The 21,503-nt window shown below is 36.0% G+C and overlaps 1 protein-coding gene across 1 annotated transcript in view; it reads left to right on the top strand.

The window, feature by feature from the left end:
• KCTD9 (potassium channel tetramerization domain containing 9) overlaps window positions 1-21,503 on the top strand; it is a 33,266-nt gene that overhangs the window by 4,679 nt on the left and 7,084 nt on the right. The window contains exons 2-9 of the mRNA XM_045774055.2: window positions 4,471-4,592; window positions 6,870-6,913; window positions 10,415-10,511; window positions 11,127-11,185; window positions 11,387-11,515; window positions 15,073-15,140; window positions 15,228-15,323; window positions 16,027-16,176. Coding sequence (XP_045630011.1) covers window positions 4,471-4,592; window positions 6,870-6,913; window positions 10,415-10,511; window positions 11,127-11,185; window positions 11,387-11,515; window positions 15,073-15,140; window positions 15,228-15,323; window positions 16,027-16,176 — 765 coding nt within the window. The remainder of the gene's footprint in view (window positions 1-4,470; window positions 4,593-6,869; window positions 6,914-10,414; window positions 10,512-11,126; window positions 11,186-11,386; window positions 11,516-15,072; window positions 15,141-15,227; window positions 15,324-16,026; window positions 16,177-21,503) is intronic.

The following is a 21,503-nucleotide window of genomic DNA, read 5'->3' on the forward strand; positions in this document are numbered from 1 at the left end:
GAAAACACATTGGTGGGCCCTACCCTCAGAGCTTCAGATTCAGTAGATTTGGGATGGGGTTAGGAATTTGAATTTCTAATATATTTCCAAGGTGATCCTAATGCTGCCAATCTAGGAACCACACTTTTTTTTTTTTAAGATTATATTTATTTATTAGAGAGAGAACGTGAGCAGAGGAAGAAGTGGGCTCCACTTTCCTATTCCCCTGCTCTAGGTGCAGGGCTCCATCCCAGATCCCAGGATTCTGGGACCATGACCCAAGTCAATGGCAGCCACTTAGCTGACTGAGCCACCCAGGCACCCCTAGGGACCACACTTTTGAGAATCAGGGCTCTGGTGAATATAAGTTGTACTAACAGTTGACCCTTGAACAACATGGAATTGAACTGTATGGGTCCACTTATGTGTAGATTTTTTTTTTCGATAGATACCCTGTAGTACTATGAATGTATTTTCTTTAGCACACTTTATTGTAAAAATAGAGTAACTTAACTTACAAAATATGTATTAATTGACTGTTTATGTTATTGGTGAGGCTTCTGGTCAACAGTAGGCTATTAATAAAGTGTTTGGAGAGTCGAAAGTTATATGTGGATTTTTAACTACACAGGGGAGGGGGAGTTGGTGCCCCAAAACCCTGCATTGTTCAAGAGTCAACTGTATTGGGTGTTAGGTATATGAACGTTTCATTTTTTAAAATGCCAAATTTTTTCAGAGTTATTGCAGTAATTTATATCCCACCAGCATTGCATAAACCTTCCCACTGATCCACATCCTCTTCAATACTTGATACTATCGGACTTCTTAATATTTAATATTTTAATATTTGCCTTCTTGACCTCGAGTTATGTTATCTTTTTTAGGAACAAAATAATTAAAAAATATGTGGAATTTAAGAAACGAGTTAAAGGGGGAAAAAAAGAAGCAAACCAAGAAACAAACTCTTAACTATAGAGAACAAACTGATGGTTACTAGAAGGGAGGTGGGGTCGGGGGATAGGTTAAATAGGTGATGGGGATTAAGGAGTGCACTTGTGATGAGCACCAGGTGTTGTATGCAAGTGTTGAATCACTATATTGTACACCTGAAACTAATATTAAGCTGTTAACTGAAATTTAAATAACCAAAAGAAAAAAACCCTCCAATTTTAAATGTATTAAACTAAAAATGTAGGTAGAGTAAATTGAATTCTGTGTTTAGTAATTGTGATTGATGGTTTGGTTGGGTAAATCAGTCTGTATAAATTGAATAAGTATTTATTGATAGTGTATTAGTTAATAGATAATATGGGCATGTAAGAAAAAATGCTTTAAGTACATGTGCGGGTTTTAATTTTTAAATTTGAATAACATAGGTTACTATCTGAAAATGGTGTTTAAAGGCAAATAAAAACTTACTGAACTGGTGTGTCCTCCTAGGTACAGTATAACATTTACTTTCCCAGTTGGTAGATGGCCTTCACTTGTCTTGGAGTCTGAAATTTAGAAAGGATTAAGTTAAATAATAGCATAATATGGTGGTCATTAATTTAACTAGACACACTTCTCAATTTACTCCATAGAATGCTTCCATGCTAAGTATAGTGCCTCGTGTATTAAAGTGGGTAATCCCAGTAACATGGGGACTCCAGGTCCACCCTGGGGAGCATACCATACATAAAACAAATAGCCATTCTTACCATGATCATTTTACAAATGCTTGGCCTGAGGACTAAAATAAGCTTAGTATATAACAATTAAAGCTCTAATCTATGATATACAAGATTTCCATTGCTGCTTTCTCCCCAACAAAGTTGTTACATAAAGAAAGGTACATGAGCCAGTCTATTAGAGACTTTCTTATCAACTTAAAATGTTTTCCAAGCCTATCACATTTTTATATTGGTATATATTTTTAAATTAGATATTCTGATTGGTTTGTATGAAAGATTTTGAATATTATGTTTGCAATATAATTCCATTTTATTTGTTAGTACACTCAAGAGAGTAAAGCTAAAGTGATCTAGTTTATAAAAAAATGCCAAAAATGCCCTACAAATGAAAAACAAGTATGGTAGCCCAACTTAAGGGCAATTTTCAAATTTACAGAACTGTAAGATTGCTTGCAATAATTTCACTACTATTTTCTCTAATTGATGACCTTTTGATTATTTCATTTAAAGGAGAGTGTCAGTTGCATAACATAGATACATTAAATTTTCATCCACTTTATGATATGGCTGGTTGAGGGAGAGAAGTGAAAAGAAATTCTGGGGGAGAAAGTGGATGTTCTGGCAAGGAGGGGTTAATGTCAGGCCAACTAAAGCCATGTAAAGATATATAAGAAGCAAAGGTCAATTAGAAAATTCATATAGCAACTATGACAAGAATGCTGTTGTTGGAAAGGATTTTCTTACCCTCCTCTGGCAATTTCTACCTGTAAAAGTCGATTTGCATTTTCTTTGGTCAATCTCTTGTGTTTCTATGCTTTTGATTCTTTTCTGTTTTCTCTCCACACCCTCTCTCTTAGCACTAGAGGGTTTGCTGCACGTATGCCTTATGTATTCTCTCTTTTCTCCCAGGATCATGTATCTGCAGTAACAGAATTCCAGGCTCTGTTACAGAGGTGAAAAAATGATAGGAAATAAAGGAGACACATTTTATTCAGGTTTCAGTTATTTATGGCATGTCTGCTTTGTCAAGACACTGTGCCAAGTGTTTTCCATTTTTTTTTTTACCATGGCAAGATATACATAACGTAAAAGTTACCACTTTAGCCATTTTTAAGCATACAGTTCATTGGCATTAAGTACATTCACAATGTAACCTCACCACTACTTCCAAAACTTTTTTATCATACCACATAGAAACTACCCATTAGCAATGACTTCCCATTTCACCCACCACCCTGGTAATCTTTATTCTACTTTCTGCCTCTATGAATTTGCCTATAAGTATGACATATAAATGGGATCACATAATATTTGCCCTATGTGTCTGGCTTATTTTACTTAGCATATGGCTTCAAGATTCATCTATGTTGTAGCATGTATCAGAATTTCATTCCTTTTGATAGCTGAATAATATTCCATTGTGTGTATATACCACATTTTGTTTATCCATTCACCTGTTTAAGGACCCTTGGGTTGTGTATGACTTTTAATCCACCTATTTCCCTTTAAATTGTGCTTGCCTACAGCCCTCCCCTAGAATTTCCCAGCTTGCAATACTAATCTGTCCTTTCATCCTTATGATCCAAGAGAAAACAGTTGAAATCTGAGTACTCTGCCATGAAGAGTGCACACTTTCCTATCAGCGAACAATTCCCTCCATACCCTGCTATTTGTTTCATTTATTTAAAAATTCAGGGTCTACTAAACTCCAGTCACTGGTAAACAAAGGATCAGCCTTGTTTCTTATTTCATATGGCACTTTGATCCAATATCCCACGGGAAGTTGGTTGGCTGTTCGTTCTTCATGTTCAGCCCCTCATCTATATTTTATTCATAATTTTCAGAGATCCTAACTTATAATGGTACAACTATACAACTCACCCACTGAGAACCCATAGTTAAAATTATACTGGAGCAAAAAACAACTTACTACATGGAGAGATTTTCAACCCCCTACCTAAGCATTTGCATTGCTTATGCATCTATCAGACTGTGTCTGATGGAAAGCAGGAGAGAGCAATTCACTGTATCCCAGCTGTTGGCTGTATTTAGGATCTTAGCTAAAATCTGGCTTTTATAATATAAATCGTTACTGAAGAATTAAATAAATGAAGTGGGAAGTTGTTACCTTTCATGTGGTGGTTGATGTAGTAAATGTTATCATAAACAGTAAATCATTCCTATTTTTAAAATAAACCATTCCTATAACAAAGGAGTAACGTAAAAGCAACATTATAAAGACTTAATAGGTCTCAGGCACTTTTGCTAAGCTCATACCATGCATTAACTCATTTCATCTTTGTGACCTGATGTAGGTATAACTTTTATTCATTTCTGGTTAAAGCAACAGAAGCATAAAGAGGTTAATTTGTCTCATGTGGACAGCTAGAAAATGTCAGAATCTACATTCAGGGGTGGGTCTCTCTTCGGAACTAGAGCGTTATTTACCATACATAAGATTGTAGATTATTTTTGCACAGAGATGATTTCTTACACTCTAGTTTTGGATTTCAGCAATATTAGATGTAAGAACCTCTCAAAATCTCCTTTTATTTGACAGTTTGGTTTTTAGTCCTGTTTATAGTATGGCGGTTTTTAATTTGTAAGTAATGAAATTCATTATATAAGTTGTCCAAATTAATCTGGTGTGTTCACAGGCTAGTTTTGGATTTCAGCAATATTAGATGTAAGAACCTCTCAAAATCTCCTTTTATTTGACAGTTTGGTTTTTAGTCCTGTTTATAGTATGGTGGTTTTTAATTTGTAAGTAATGAAATTCATTATATAAGTTGTCCAAATTAATCTGGTGTGTTCACAGGTGGTTGCTGTATATGGAACTTTATCTGATTTGCTTTCTGTGGCCAGCAGTAAACTCGGCATAAAAGCCACCAGTGTGTATAATGGGAAAGGTGGACTGATCGATGATATTGCTTTGATCAGGTAACCTTCACCTTCTTATAAGCTGTCTACAGTGTTCCCTCAGCGTCTAGGTGCTCTGCTCTTTCCCTTAAGCAGTAGTTTAATTACTGGAAAGATTACAGAATTTTGGCAAATGATTGCCTAAAATTTGCTCTTTAAAATTTAAATAATTTGGACTTCTATAAGATAGAAAATCCTTAGTACATTCCAATATTCTGATAGTCTTTCTGCATATTTCATACATAGCTATAAGGAATTTTTTTCTTCATTATTAGAGATGGATCTAATAAGACATGCAATTTGGGAGGGGTGTCAAAATTTATTTTGGTATTACAAAATTGATGTACATATATTAACTCATGACTTGATTGCCTCTGAACATGTGTTTTTGTAAGATAAATTTAAAATATTGATTCTTCTCTACTTGTAATAAAAATAGTCCTCACAGAGAAGCAGGCCAATTTGCTAAATGATTAATTTACACAAAGCTAGTTCACCAAAAATCAGTTTGTCAAATGACCAATTTGCCAAGTGTTTTCCAGGTGTTAATTTCACCACATCTTTTCCACCTCTTTTCCCACCGGCTTATAATTTGGGTTTGGCTAATATCCATTTGGTGTGTTTCAAAATTCAGATGCCTAGAACTTCTGACTCTGAAGACATGCATTTTTTTAATGTTAGAAATCTGATTGATCTCTTTAATTTTATATGCAACTGCTAATTGTTCAGTACATTTCCTAAGAATGCTTTGAATTTTATAAACCTTACAAAGACCTACTTTGGTAAAAACTTGCTAAGTAAGGTAGAGTTTTAGGTAGGGTTAACTCACCAGTGATCCACCACAGTAGTGATTTTCTGTTTGTTGAGGTTTGGTTTTGTTTTTTAAATATCCCAGGCAGATTTTTCAGCTCTTGAAAACAAATGTTAGTTCACCTCATTCCACCCTCATAAGGTCGTAGAATTTTGGATCAAGAAGAGGCTTAAGAAAGAAAATAGGAAGAGGACACTAGGTACGGACTGTGCCGGTTGCGTTGTATTGGCTCTGCCCAAGTCACCTCATTTAATTGGCGAGGCATGGGGTTTTTTAAACCGATGGTATGAATATAATGATGCGCTAAATTAAATAGCTAATACAGAACTGCAAAACTAATACAAAGTTTAGTTTTCATTTAAACTCAGGTCAGAATGACCTTTCAACATAATATACAGCTTTTGAAGGTAATCACTTCTAATCTCTTCATTTTATAAAAGGAAACTAACCATTTGAGAAGTTCAGTGTCTTGCCTGGGTCACACAGTTTAGTAGTTGATTTTTGAGAAGAAAACAAATGTTCATACTAGTCTGAAAAAGTTAATTGGCATAGTGAGCAAGTAGAAGAGATTATAGACTTAAAAGTTGTAGCTTTAAAATCCAAATCAATTAGAATTTCTAAGTTTTTCAGCATCTGTCCCTCAGCTTCTTTCTGTTTCGATAGATAATTGAGTCTCAGGTGATTTGCATCAAGCTAAATTTCTCCTTAACCCAGATGCTGCCTCTAAGAAACATTCAGTGTATTTCTGTGATGCCTTATAGAAAATAAAAATTTCTACAGCATAGAAAGTCAGAACTGAAGCCTTCTGAACTAGGAAATATCTACCTGATTAAGAATTTGTGGCTCACAGTGTAATCTCTGATCATTTATTTGCACTAATGGTGAGCTATGTTGAGGTAGGGGAGGAGAAGATACACTGATAATCTAGAATTTTGGATTGTGTGCAGTCATTTTACCTTTGGGGGTGTGGTGGGTGTTAGTGAGTTTTTATAGCAGAGTTCTACTTGCAATTATATTCTTCCTAGATGTAACATAAAAATGTATTTTCCTTTCCAAAGCGCAGAGCAGCTGATGATATAGAAGAAAACCCCAATAATTTATTTAGGATTACAGAATTAGAGTAGAAAAAGAAGAGTTGGCAATGGCTTTAATCATATTCCTTGAGCATGAGAGTATGTTCTTCAATTGATTAGAAAGCTGAATTCACATAATTCACATAGTGGATTTTGTTTTGTTTTTGCCATTTTAAAAGTTCTTCCATGTGCAGGACCTTATTTGAATTTAAATCCAAAGACGTTAAGTCTTTGAGTCAAGACATAAGTCAAGAAGTTAAGCAAAGCCCTGGAAACTTAGTCAACTTCTTTGCAATATAGATTGATAGCAAAACCTGCCTTCTACATAATTCTAAGGTATAGGTCCTCTAATCAACTGATAATTAATGTGATTTCTGGATTTTGATGGTGGCTTTTAAATTTTGATTTCCCCAGGGATGATGATGTTTTGTTTGTGTGTGAAGGAGAACCATTTATTGGTAAGTGACTTCCTTACAAGCCAATTTTGTCTGCCAAAATGAAAAAGATGGCAAATATTTTACATGCACTTACTAAGCTTAATATTGAAAAGGAGCTCGTGGCAGCATTCAAGCTCTTCATACCTTTTTTGATTCTAAGTTGGGTGTGTGTGTGTTGAAGTCAAGTTTTAATTTGAATTATCATATTTTAGTATGGATACCTCATGTTTTACATGCCTTTAAAATGCCCTGGAAGTGCACAGGTTCATCAGAGATGACATGATAAGGTCATTTCAATTGTGGAAATTACGACTTTTGTTCTGATATTTTCTCCTCAATAGTAATTGTCGCAGTTCCTGTAAGTGTTAGGTTATAGATTTTTGAGTGTGTACTGCTTGCACAAGTTAGCATTTGGCAGTTGTTCACAGTGGTCAGATCAAATCAGTCAAAATAACTTGATTTGCCACACAGATGGACATGTATGCTACCTTTTGATTTGAAAGAAAGCTTATATAATTGTGCATCTCAAGAGAAAGAGCCTAAGGCTTAGATAACATCACTGTTCTTTAATGAGTATTTGATATAGTTAGCTCCATACAATCTGACCCTGAATATTTAATAATTTGTGTAAGCCATCACAGTAATTGTATTTGGTGAGTGGAGGGAGTTCTCAGGATCATCACACAAGCAGTTGCCAACTTAGAAGTAAGTACATTCTCTACCTTAAGACAATGAGCGCAAATTTTTCCACAGCTTTTATCCATTAGCTTAACAAAGCAGTTAGCAGGCAGTGGTCACTTAATTGGTTCATTGCACACATACAAACAAAAGTAATCAAGTCGTGTTTTTGTCTTATGAACTCTTGGGTTTAAAAATATTTGGTATGTTTTCATGCTCTGCTTTTATTGATGCCTACATTATTTTATGTTTGGCTGATGGAAACCTCTTCAACTACTTTTATTACAACTCCGTTGGTCTTTTATAGGTTCCTTACTATCTGGAATAACAAGGTATTCATCTTATACTTCTGTCCCAGACCCAGATCGATATGTTCTCCAAGAAGCCTCAATTTCTTTTAGTAGGAAATGTCATTTCAAAACACAGTCTGGGTGCTAGACAGACTCATTGCTACTATGTTCATGATTTTTACTAGGCTTTTTGCTGGAGAGAGTTGAAAATACATAGCTAGCTAGAGATGAAATTTATGTGTTAATATATATTATGTGATATGAAGGTTTATATAATATATGACATTATACAGAGAGAGATAAAATATCTCCTGGGTTCATATTCCTACTTTGGTTTATAATCAGGATTATAAGATTTTTATTTAGCTTTTTCTGTCTTACACCTATGTCTCCTTTCTTCCATATCAGTAATTCTGATTTTCAGGGACATAGGGAATGTTAGAATTATGTCACATAAGTACTCATTTCATCCCACACAAAACACACATAAAAGTGTTAGTAACATTTCCAATACTTTCAGTACCAATATGACTGCTGAAGACAGTTAAACATTTTTTTTTGCATAGGCTCATTCCTTTCTTTCCTTATGTAAAAAATAATTGTATTGTTTCTACATTATCAGCTTACATAGTCATTATATACTATATTCTCTCTTAAAACTGTCACTAGCTTTATTCTTTGAAATGTATTTAATGCTCACCTCCAATCCTTATGTTGATGCGTCTAGGGGTTGTATAGAAACTTGTTCTATAGTAGATTCTTTACAAAGAAATTCTGAGAAGAACAGTGTTCTCTGACATCTCACATGTCTTCTATACTTGAAAATCAATTTGACTGGATATAAAATCATATGTCAAAACTGAACAAATTGAAGACTTTAATGATGTATGGTTTATTATGTATCAGTTACTCCTCAAGCTGTAAAAAAAAAAAACAACCTTGGTTCACATTTTCATTCTTTAAATATCTTAAATATGTTGTGCTCCATCTTATTCTGGCATAAAATGTTCATGTCCAAAAAATCTGATCATTCGGGGCACCTGGGTGGCACAGCGGTTAAGCGTCTGCCTTTGGCTCAGGGCGTGATCCCGGCGTTATGGGATCGAGCCCCACATCAGGCTCCTCCGCTATGAGCCTGCTTCTTCCTCTCCCACTCCCCCTGCTTGTGTTCCCTCTCTCGCTGGCTGTCTCTCTCTCTGTCAAATAAATAAATAAAATCTTTAAAAAAAAAATCTGATCATTCATAATGATTATTTTTCCTAGGTCACTCAAAGGATTATTCTCTTTCTTTAAAAAAATCAGTACTTTTAGTATACTCTTAGTGTTCTGAGCTGATTCTCACTGTCTGATACATGGTGGACCCTGTCAATATGTACTTTCAAATCTTCTTTTAGTTTCAGGAAGGTTTTCTTGAACTTTAAATCATGCATTTATTTTGTCTCCTTGCTTTAATTTTCTGCTGTCAGTACTCCTATTGTTCGTATGTTGGATCTCCTACACCTGCCTTCTATATTGGAAGTCTCTGAAATCCTTTTCATCTCTTCCTTCATTTCTTATTGATTTATAAAGCTTTCCTCTTTTTTTTCTTTTCTTTCCCTTAAGGTATTACCTGTTTATTCTCTCCTGTGTTTCTTCTAGTTTAATCTTCATTTCTGAATTGGGTTTTCATTGTAGTTCTAATTCTCTCCTGAGTTCTCTCACCTCATTTGTGAATTTTGTAATTCTGAGTTACGTTATTCTTTTCATACTTTGTATTAGCATGTTTTGGAATTTTTGATTATAGTTTTTATTTTGTGGGCATTTCTGGTACATTTTCATTGTTTATTGGGATGTTATTCTCATTTTTTAAAAATTTTTGTATAGGATTTTCTGTTGCCCATTTAACGTGAAATTGGTTTCTTTAACTTGAGAAGGTAGAGTTGACTTAGGAAAGGTTTTCTAATTTCATGGCTCTGAAGCCCCCTTTTCTGTTGTTTGTGTGAAGTGTTAAAAAATATGGAAGTCGCTTTCTGATATGTTCTGGTTGTGTTAGACCTTTTTAACTTTTATCTGGACTGCTTTCTCTTTTGTCTTTGTTGTCTTTGTTCTGTTCAACTTGAATTCTTTTTCCAACATCTTATCCTTTGTATTGGGCTTTGTCCTAGAAGGGAGTTGTGGCTGGTGGGTTTTGAGGTTCATTTCCAGCCCCCTCAGATCTTACTGCAAACTACTTGCATCACCCACCCATGGACTGGACATATCCCTTTCACTTTCAGTCTGCTGTACTCAAGTAGACTTACTGAGCTTTGAAGTGAGTATGGATTACTTTGGAATTCTTAGGTTTATCACATACCCTGTTGTTTCTGTCAGCTTCTTCCTTCAAAGATGCTATTACCATGGTGCTCTTGTATCTGTGGGAATACCTTATCAGTTTTGTCTTAAATGCTATCGATGGGTCTCTAGTAGCTCTGGTATGCTTTTATGTGTGTTTTTAGTGTAAAAAATGAAGCTTATTGCCATCTTCCCCATTAACCCAATCTTAACTTTTTTATTATTTTCTGCATGTCATTTCTAGATCCTCAGACAGATTCTAAACTACCTGAAGGGTTGTCAGGATCTCACACAGACTGGCTAACCTTAAATGTTGGAGGGCGGTACTTTACAACTACACGGTAGGTGCATGTGAATGTGTGCACAGGTGTGTGTTGGAGGACACTATGTAGTATTTGTTCTTTCCTTCAGTTTTGCTGATTGCCTTAGAAGAGACTCCAGTACCATGTGATCTTAAACCGTTTTTTAGAAAGTTTTTTTAAAGAGTAGAAAAATGACAAGTCATTCCAAAGAAAGCCCAAGAGGCATGAACATGCTTTTTAGGTATCAGGTATTTTAGGGTTTTAGAACAGGTTTTTTAGATGTCAGGTAATAAACATGCAACACAAGTAAAAACAATATTGAAATTTGTAGCGACTACAACTTTTTATATTAAAGGGATAAGAACGGTGTAAATTTAGGTCAAGAATATTGTGATATAATAGCTTGCTACAAGGACAGAATAGTGTTTACGTTAAAGGAACCTAAAACAAGATTTGAATCAAAGGAAATGCCAGATTAGAAGGGATTTTGACAAATGGCAACTTATTGCACGTTTTTGTTTCCCAGCATCACTCCTACCAGGTTATAGCATGCATCTTTTTGAGAGAGCAGCTGGGATCGAGTATACTCTTGACTTAAATATGTTTGTTTATAAAGACAAATGGAGAAATCAATTTTTTTCCCTGAATTCTTAGGAGCACTTTAGTGAATAAAGAACCTGACAGTATGCTGGCCCACATGTTTAAGGATAAAGGTAAGTGCAACACATCGTTTTCGCATTTTGTGTGATCTGTTTGTAGCCGTATTGACTTAACTCTTGTCCTTCTGTACTTAATGATATCAATAATTTTTACATGAGTAAAAACTTACTAGTACATTACACAATTTTTCTTCCTAAATTTTAACTTTGTTTTTTGTTTATTCGGGGGTTCTCTTTGCTGTAATGGTGCCACAGGTGTCTGGGGAAATAAGCAAGATCATAGAGGAGCTTTCTTAATTGACCGGAGTCCTGAGTACTTTGAACCCATTTTGAACTACTTGCGTCACGGACAGCTCATTGTGAATGATGGCATTAATTTATTGGGTGAGTTTTTAATATGATTCCTCACATTTTTGTAAGGTTAGAATTTTTTATTTTGTTTTCACTTGCTTAGTAACATAGTATATTTTCATAAAGCGAAAGTATCTCTCTTCTACTTTTAAAACTAAATTTTTATATATGTGTGAGTATATATAGGTATAGAACTAGATGTAGGCACAGATAGATATTCTTTGTGTATATGGGTATATGTCTAACCCATAAATTCTAATTTTAGATTCTAAATGGATTTAGATTTGATCACAAGGGACTTTAAGGGATTTTGTTGTTTTTAATTGAATTGTGACCATGACTTGACTTCAAGTTATGGACCTTCCCATCATGTTGAAATGTAGGTTCATCAACGGGGCAATTATACTTCACAATCATAAGACTGGAATAGAATCTCAATTCTATAACTTACTAGAAGATTCACTTGGGGAAAGTCTCTCTGAGTCTCCTTTGAAAACTGAGTATTATAAATATGCTCATCCCTGACTACATCACAGGATTTTCACATAATGGAGATGATGTCAGCCAGGGCCCTTATAAAGCAGTAGATGCATGGGTCTGGCCTGATGAGTGGTGGGGGGCGTGGCGATCTTGAGGGCACGTTCCTACTGAGCTTCCACAGATTGTTGCCTTGTGGGTCAGTATGGACATAGGGTGTCAGAGCTTTGATTTTTAAAGAAATGTTGGAAATCTAAAATTTTATGTGCAGTCTTCTGATTTTGAAAATACTACATGCCAAACACACCAGAATCAGCCAGGGCTGGTGGTGGGGCAAAGGGGCTAATTTACAATCTCTGGAGTAAAATAGATAACACTCCGTAACTTTTATTGTTGCTGTATTAAAGTCTGTATTGCCTTTAAAGCTTACCCATTGCAAAAAATGACCTTATTTGACCTTTCATCTAGCTCCATACCTATTCATTACAAATTCTTTTTGCTTTCTTATTTTTTACCTACCAACTGTTGCTTAAAACCCCGTGTTTTTATTTTAGTCATTCTGTAGAAATTATCATTAGAAAAATAAGCAGTGGTCCTCTCTTGTACAGTCCTTTGCATTTCAGCAGCTAGATCACTCCTGCTTACACTCTGGTGGCCACTCTTTTCTCCTGAGGACATTTAAACTTCACTGTAGGCATCCTGTGGGCTCTTCGATGCTTCCCAGTTTAATTTCTCTCAGTGTCACTGATAGCCTTTCATATCCTCCCTGCCTAGGAAATAACATCAGAAATTCATATCCATGCTGTCCCAGACTTCAGCCATTGCCAAGCTATGCTTGTTCCTTTTTCAGGTTTCTTGGCCATTGCTCTCATTTATTCAGTTGTTCAGCAAGCAGAGCTCTGTACTGGATTCATTTTTATAAAGCATTACTACTTCTAATTAGTACAAAATCTGTCCAAACTCTTTATAATATCTTCAGGTTGCCCCAACTAATTATATGCTTTACAATAATCTACACTGACTTATTTACCTTCCCTCTATTTACTTAAATGACCTTATTTCTTACTCTTCCTAATCTGTGCTTTCATCAGTGAATATATTTTTTGCTTCCTTTCATTATTTGTTTTCTACCTTTCATGACCTCCAGTTTTTCCAATGAATCATGTCTTCCTTTTCTGCTTTCATTTGTCTTCAAAACCTTCTTTTTCTGATTTTTTTTTTTTTTTAAGATTTTATTTATTTGAGAGAGAGCACGAGCAGGGGCAGGGACAGAGGGAGGGAGAAGCAGACTCCCTGCTGAGCAGGGAGCCCAACACAGGGCTCCATCCCAGGACCCTAAAATCATGACCTGAGCCTAAAGCAGACACTTAACCGACTGAGCCACCCAGGCACAACTCTTTCTACTTTAAGTCATCTTTCCCTACCTTGTAGGTACATTTCACTTCAATCCAATTCTCTAACTTAAAAACTTTTCTAGCATTTCAATATTTATTTCCTTGACATTCACATAAATTTTCTGAACCCCAGTTTGATACAGTAAAAAGAGAATGGTCTTATATGTCAGGAAACATACAATTTAATAATGATCAAGGTGATCATTTATTGAGGAACTACCAAGTGCCAGGCATTATACCAGATAATATATATGCATATCTCTTTTAATACTTATGTCCACTTTGTGAAGAAAGTGATAATACTCCCATTTCACAAATTTAAACAGGAACTTTAATTAAGAGAAAGAATAAGTAGCTTCTCTAAGGCAAAAAAGAAAGTGAGGGGCAGAACTGGGATTCAAATCTAATTCCTACTGGTGCTGACAGAAAATATGCTGAATATTGCTGCTTTTTCTCAACTGTCCCCCATAGGTGCCTTTTGTATTTATAAGGCTTTTCTGGAAGTTTTTAAGGTTTGGTTCTGAACCTAGAAGTAGAAAAAAAAATCCTTACTCCATTCCTTGTGGGGTTCTGATTGACTCAGAAGATCTTGGCACACTGAGAGTGAAGCCCACTAGAAGCCCCTTTTTATGGTGGTTGTCTACCAGGGACAGATAAGAAATATGGCTGCCCGTTCATGAGGAATCCAGAGATGCGGCCACTCTGGCGTGGACTGGAAAGTGTTGTGCCAAAGCAGCTACCTGAGCCGTGTACTGTTTATCAGATGACCTTTGTTTTGCAACTGGAATATTAGAGGTGGAATTGGGCTTTCCCTGAGAAGATCATAATCTTCCCCAATAACTGCTGAGCTTCCCTTATCTACCTATAGTTACCCTTATTAGCTTGGAACTATTCGAAGAGTAATTATGTCTCTTACTTTCTTTGTAATTTCTGAGTCCTTAGGATTTTTTTTTTAACAAGTGAAAAAACTCTATCACTAACTAAATGACTGAGGTCTTCATTTGAAGGAAAATGGATTCCAAATTTCCTCCCAAATACCTTGATGAAGGTGTTTAACAGATGTAAGAAAATACAGTATACATACTACAAGTCACCTAGAGAATGTGCAGATTTTTTTTTACCAAGTTAAAAGAGCAAATGATACATAAAATCTCTTTTATCATTTAGAAATCATTTTTTAAAAAATTGATTCTCCTTAAGAGAGGTTTCTGAGTCATTCTGTTGACTTTTATTTTGAAACTAATTTACTTTTATTCATTTCTATAATTTTCTGATTCAGTAAGTAAAAGATAATTGTGACAAACCCATTCAGATCTGCTCCATTGAAGAAGTCAATGAAGTGTTAAGATGAGGTGAACTAATCATTTATTATTAGATTCACAATCAAATTTATTTCAATTATTTTAGGAACTTGTGAAATTAGGAGTTTTTGCTTGTGGCCTATTTAAAGTGATTGTCAGAAAATTTTGAAATACAGAAGTCTTGTTCTAATTCATAAGTTGTCTATGTTTTTCTTTTGCTGAATGTAAACTAGAAAACTTTGTGTTACAGATATTTAAAAATATTCTGTATATATGTTCTATACGTGAGTTATTTTTCTTGTATATTGATTGCCTGCTTCTTGAATTTCACTTGTGTTGTGAGGATTTAACAAAGAATTTTATAAATATTAAAATGAGTAGTTATCTATAAAAGTCACATCGTTTTTATTATTGATAGGTGTGTTAGAAGAAGCCAGATTTTTTGGTATTGACTCACTGATAGAACACCTGGAAGTGGCAATTAAGGTAAGGCTCTTTTTACATTAGCCAGTATTACAGTTACTGTAGCTGTCTCCCAAAATGCTCTACTGATTTCTTAATATCTTTTTCAAGAATTCTCAACCACCAGAGGATCATTCGCCAATATCTCGAAAGGAATTTGTCCGATTTCTGCTAGCCACTCCAACCAAATCAGAATTGCGTTGCCAGGTAATTAAAGCAGATTTTTACAAGAGTTATTTGTGTCAGCAAAGCTGTGAGTAAAGTTTTACATTCTTCTAGGATTTTTTTTGTTTGTTTGCCTTATGCTCCTTTTTCATGCAAGATAGAATTTAATTATGGGTGATAGCATTGATTTAATCCCAAAATGGTAAGCAAAAAAAGAGATGTAATGGCCTTTTTTATTATATAATATGCCTCAGGTAGCAATTTTTGAGTAGTTCATCAGAATTGCAGCAATTAAAATAAAAAATCAGTTGTTTGTACATTTGTTATGTATGGCCAGTCAGTGGCAGATACTTTTAGGTATTATAGCATTAAAGATTTTAAAAACCTGAGTACTCACTTTTTAAGAATAAAACTACCTTGAATTATTGAATACTTACAAAATATATAAAAATATATAAATAATACGTATCAACATGGCCAACAGAGATCACGCTTTAGAAATTTCTACACATAAATGAAGTGTAGCCAGGCTGGATTCTAATGTTATGTTTAGAGTTTCTTTTACTAAGAACCCATTAAGGAAGCTGATTTTATATCTAAGTTTTATCTGATCATGTCTTCTAATAAACTCCAAATGACTGACCTGCCAATTGCTTCTAAGAAACTTAGGGGTTAGCTATAGTCATTAAATGTAATACAATAGATGGTTTAAATTTTGTAACAGTTTGTCTTTTTTTAATTTTAGGGTTTAAACTTCAGTGGTGCTGATCTTTCTCGTTTGGACCTTCGATACATTAACTTCAAAATGGCCAATTTAAGCCGCTGCAATCTTGCACATGCTAATCTCTGCTGTGCAAATCTTGAACGAGCTGATCTCTCCGGATCAGTGCTTGACGTAAGAATCATTTTTTTGTTTTAAGGGAGAATGAAATGTTTAGTCTATTGAACAACCTCAACAAGCAGAAATGCTCTCTCTCTTATTAGAGCTTTTACTTGAGAACAGGTAATTTATTAAGTTGATAAAACCCAAGGCTCTGAAAGTGAAATGTGTTGGTTTTGCAACTTTGATATCCTTCAATAAATGAAGATCTGAAAGATTTAGCAACTAATAAGAAATTAAATTTTGAAATTAGATCCTCATCTCTTCAATATAGTGTACTTTATCAGGACTTCTATTTTCAGTGAATTAGGAGGGTAAAGCTGAAAAAGACCTTTGAAATCTTCTATTCGGCATCATTTCTGGAGTGGGGAAATGTTATTGCTCTAGAGGTATTTGGCAGAGATGAAGTGTGAAGTAATCATGATGTGTGTCAGTCTGTGTGAGTTAGCATCTCAGTGACTGTCCTTCTCTCTACGTGTATGTACCTATGTGTGTGTGTGTTTACATGTATGTATGTATGTATATACACTTGACCCTTGCACAACACTGGGGCTAGGGGCACTGACTTCTGTGCAGTCAAGAATCCACATATAGGGGCGCCTGGGTGGCACAGCGGTTAAAGCGTCTGCCTTCGGCTCAGGGCGTGATCCCGGCGTTATGGGATCGAGCCCCACATCAGGCTCCTCTGCTATGAGCCTGCTTCTTCCTCTCCCACTCCCCCTGCTTGTGTTCCCTCTCTCGCTGGCTGTCTCTATCTCTATCGAATAAATAAATAAAATCTTTAAAAAAAAAAAAAAAAGAATCCACATATAACTTTTGACTCCCTAAAAACGTAACTACTAATAGTCTGCTATTGACCAGAAGCCTTACCAAGGACATAAACAATTAGCATTTATTTTGTATGTTATGTGTATTATATACTATACTCTTACAATAAGGTAAGATAGAGAAAAGCAAATGTTATTAAGAAAATCATAAGAAAGAGAAAATACATTTACAGTACTGTATTATAGTGATTTTAAAAAATCCACATAGGGGATCTGGGTGGCTCAGTTGGTTAAGCATCCATGTCTTGATCTCAGAGTCCTGAATTTGAGCCCCATGTTAGGCTACACGCTGGGTGTGGTGCCTATTTAAAGAATCAGGGCACCTGGGTGGCTGTCGGTTAAGCCTTCAGTTCAGGTCATGATCCCAGAATTCTGGGATCAAGCCCCACATCTGGCTCCTTGCCCAGGGGGAGCCTGCTTCTCCCTCTCCCTCTGCCTGCCACACCCCCTGCTTGTGTTCTATCACTCTCTCTGTCAAATAAATAAATAAATAAAATCCACATATAAGCGGACCCATGCAATCAAACCCATGTTGTTCAAGGGTCAACTATATATATAGGTGCGTGTGTCTATACGTATGTACATGCATGTGCTTATGTAACAACTATCTATGCTAATTTGGGGTTAGAGAATAGATGCAGAAGAAACAGTGAAATCTAACTTCCAAACAACTTCAATTTCCTTAATACCAAGGCCCATGCCTATATGTCTTTTGAATTAATAATACCTAATATAGTACCTTGCTTTCTTTTTTTTTTTTTAAGATTTGATTTATTTGAGAGAGAGAGCAAGCACGAACAGGGGGAGGAGCAGACTCCACACTGAGTGTGGAGCCCAACTCAGGGCTTCATCCCAGGACCCTGGATCATGACCTGAGCCGAAGGCAGACACTTAACCAACTGAGCCACCCAAGCGTCCTAGTACCTTGGCTTTTAGTAGTCATTGAATAAATGTTCACTGAATTTTATAATTTTAGTTTTATTCCTTACATGCAGCCTGTTTTTCCATGAACTTTGTGATATTGGATCTATAAAAAAATCTGCCAATATACATTTCCAGTGTTTTCACTCTCCTTGTCCCATCTCATGAGGAAGGACAACATTGGTAGCAAAATAAAAGACTAGCAGCACAAAGGAAAGGTTTGAAGGACCTAGTCTTTAAATAGTGAAATGTTGAGAGACCACTCATGTGGCTTTTGTTAAGGACAAAACAAAAAAAGATAAAAAGACAGACTGGGTCATTCAGTACAGCTGATTTTGAGTTCTGTTGAATTGTAGTGATACTCCAAACCTGAACCATAATTTTCTTATCTGTGAATACTTGTTGTACCCATACTGTATAATTGGTAAACTGAAGTGCTGTAGAATTGTAAGTGTAATTACTAATGATAGAAATGGCTCATATTGAAGAGTCATTGCCCAGGGCGTATAGGCTGTGAAGTCAAAACTAATTGCTGATTGTCCTTGGCATTTGAGGATGATTGCTACTGAGTAGCTGTCATATCCACAAAATAGGATGTGTGCTAAGCACTCTGCCACACAAGATGTACCTAATGGTTCCACCACTCTTTTTGAACTTCTCACCCAATGTATCCCTCACAGGCTGTGAGGCCTTTCCATAGGAACCATGTGACTCTGCTGTCAGCCAAGGTGATTTCAGTTGCTCTCCCTGTTATGCAGAAGTCTGTGCCACATTATCTGTTCTGTCCCCATGCTTTAGAGTGTTTCTTCTACATGCTCTGCCTGCCATCAGTGACTTCAGCCTGCTGCCTAGAAGCTGGTGTAATAATTCAGCTGTTACATATCCATTGCATATTCCCATTCAAGATTTATAAATGGTAAGAGCTGGTGGGGACCTTGAAGGTCATCAAGTATGACCCTCTTGTTTGGTAGATTGAGAAACTGAAACCTAGCGATTTGCCCAAGCCCAAAAAGGCTAGTTTGTTAGAGTTGAAGCTAGACTCCTACAGCATGTGTTTTCTTTTCCTTATTTCTTTTTTTAATGACTTTTTCATGTGGAAAATGTCAAACATACAAAAATAGAATAATATGATGAATCCCCCTTGTTACCTCCATTACTCAGCTTCAACAGATATCTTCAGCACATAATTTTCTCTGCACCTCTTTTCATGTTATTTTGAAGCAACTCATTATTTCAGCTGTAAATATTTTGTTTATCTCTTAAAGATAAAGAACCATTTGGGGTGTCTGCCTTGGGCTCAGGTCAAGATCTCAGGGTCCTGAGATAGAGTCCCAAGGCGGGCCCTTGCTTAGTGGGGAGCCTGCTTCTCCCTCTCGCTCAGCCTTTCCCCCACCCTCCCACCCCCACTTGTGCTCTTTCTCTCTTGCTCTCTCACATAAATAAATAAAATCTTTAAAAAAAAAAAAGATAAAGACCATTTTTAAAAACGTAATCTTAATACCGTTATCATACTTAAAAAATAGTGGTAACAACTGAATTGCTTTCATCAAAACTCTTTGCCCCTTGATATAGTAGATAGCAAAACTCTTGCAGCTGCAATGCCAGTTTACGGAGTAGCCAAGTTTTGTACCCTCAGTGTTGGTGACCTGCTTTACCATTGATGAATAGAGGGGGAAATGTTTTCTGTGGTTGAAGATAGAAAACTTCACTGAATTTCTTATAAATCTGTTTCTTTGTGAGATTCTATAGCGTATAGAGCTGTACTTATAATTACCTCGGGACTTTATTATCGTCGTTATTATTATATTTAAAGCAACAAACACTAGTTTTAAAAACTCCCCCATGTACCAATTACCCATTCATCCAGACCAGCTGGTCTAATCTATACTCCCATCCATTTCTGCTTCCCTATTTTCTTTAAGCATAATTAACATACAGTGCTATATTAGATTAGTTTCATGATAAATGTACTTTTTTTTCCTTTATTTTTTTGAGAGAGAGAGAGCATGAGCAGGAGAGGAGCTGAAAGGGAGGGAAAGGATCTCAAGCAGACTCTGCACTGAATGCGGAGTCTACTTGGGGCTCAGTCTCATGACCCTGAGATCATAACCTGAGCCAAAACCAAGAACTGGATGCTTAACGGACTGAGCCACCCAGGCACCCCTCATGATAAGTGTACTCTTAATCCCTTTCACCTATTTCATCCCTTTGTTTGTTTATTTCTTAAATTCCAAATGAGAGTGAAATCATATGGTATTTTTCTTTCAGACTAATTTCAGTTAGCATTATACCCTCTACCTCCATCCATGTTGTTACAAACGACAAGATTTCATTCTTTCGTATGGCTGAGTAATATTCCAGTGTGTGTGTATGTGTGTGTGTGTGTGTGTGTGTGTTTGTGTTTGTGTGTACACCACATCTTCTTTATCCATTCGTTTATCAGTGGACACTTGGGTTGCTTCCATATCTTCGCTATTGTAAATAATGCTGTTATAAACATATATATCTTTTCAAATTAGTATTTTTGTTTTCTTTGGGTAGATACCCAGTTGTGGGATTATTGGATCCTATGGTAATTCTATTTTAAAATTTTGAGGAACCTCCATACTGTTTTCCACTGTGGCTGCACCAGTTTACTTTCCCACCAATAGTACACAAAGGTTTCTTTTTCTCCACATCCTTGTCAACACTTGTTATTTCTTGTGGTTTTGATTTTAGCCATCCTAACAGGTGTGAGGTGGTATCTCATTGTGGTTTTGGATTGGCATTTCCCTGATGATGAGTGATGTTGAGCATCTTTTCATGTGTCTGTTGACCATCTGGATGTCTTCTTTGGAGAAATGTCTGTTCATATCTTCTGCCCATTTTTTACCTGGATTATTTGTTGTTTTGGTGTTGAGTTATATAAGTTCTTTGTATATTAAGACCCTATTGGATATGTTATTTGCAAATATCTCCCATTCAGTAGGCTTTTTTGTTTTGTGGCTGATTTCGTTTGCTGTGCAGAAGTATTTTATTTTGGTGTAGTCCCAATAATTTAATATTGTTTTTGTTTCCCTTGCCAAAGGAGACTTATCTAGAAAAATGTTTCGGTGGCTGATCTCAAAGAAGTTACTGCCTGTGTTCTCTTCTAGCATTTTTACGGTTTTGGGTCTCACATTTAGGTCTTTAATCCATTTTGAGTTTATTTTTGTATATGGTATAGGAAAGTGGTCCAGTTTCATTCTTTTGCGTGAAGCTGTCCAGTTTTCCCCCACACCATTTGTTGAAGAGGCTCTCTTTTTCCCATTATGTATTCTTGCCTCCTTTGTCATAGATTGATTTTTTTTTTTTTTTGAGGTGGGCGGGGCAGAGGGAAAGGAAGAGAGAGAATCTTGACCAGGCTTCACACCATTGGAGCCTGACGTGGGGCTCTGTCTCACGACCCTGAGATCATGACCTGAGCTGAAATCAAGAGGCAGACGCTTAACTAACTGAGTCACCCAGTCACCCCTCCTTTGTCATAGATTAATTAGCAATAAAAGTGTGGGTTTATTTCTGGACTCTGTTCTGTTCTGTTGAGCTACTTGTCTGTTTTTGTGTCAGTATCATACT

Source organism: Ursus americanus, chromosome 13 (assembly GCF_024610735.1).
Source record: "Ursus americanus isolate L20-20 chromosome 13, mUrsAme1.1.p, whole genome shotgun sequence".
NCBI lineage: Eukaryota > Metazoa > Chordata > Mammalia > Carnivora > Ursidae > Ursus > Ursus americanus.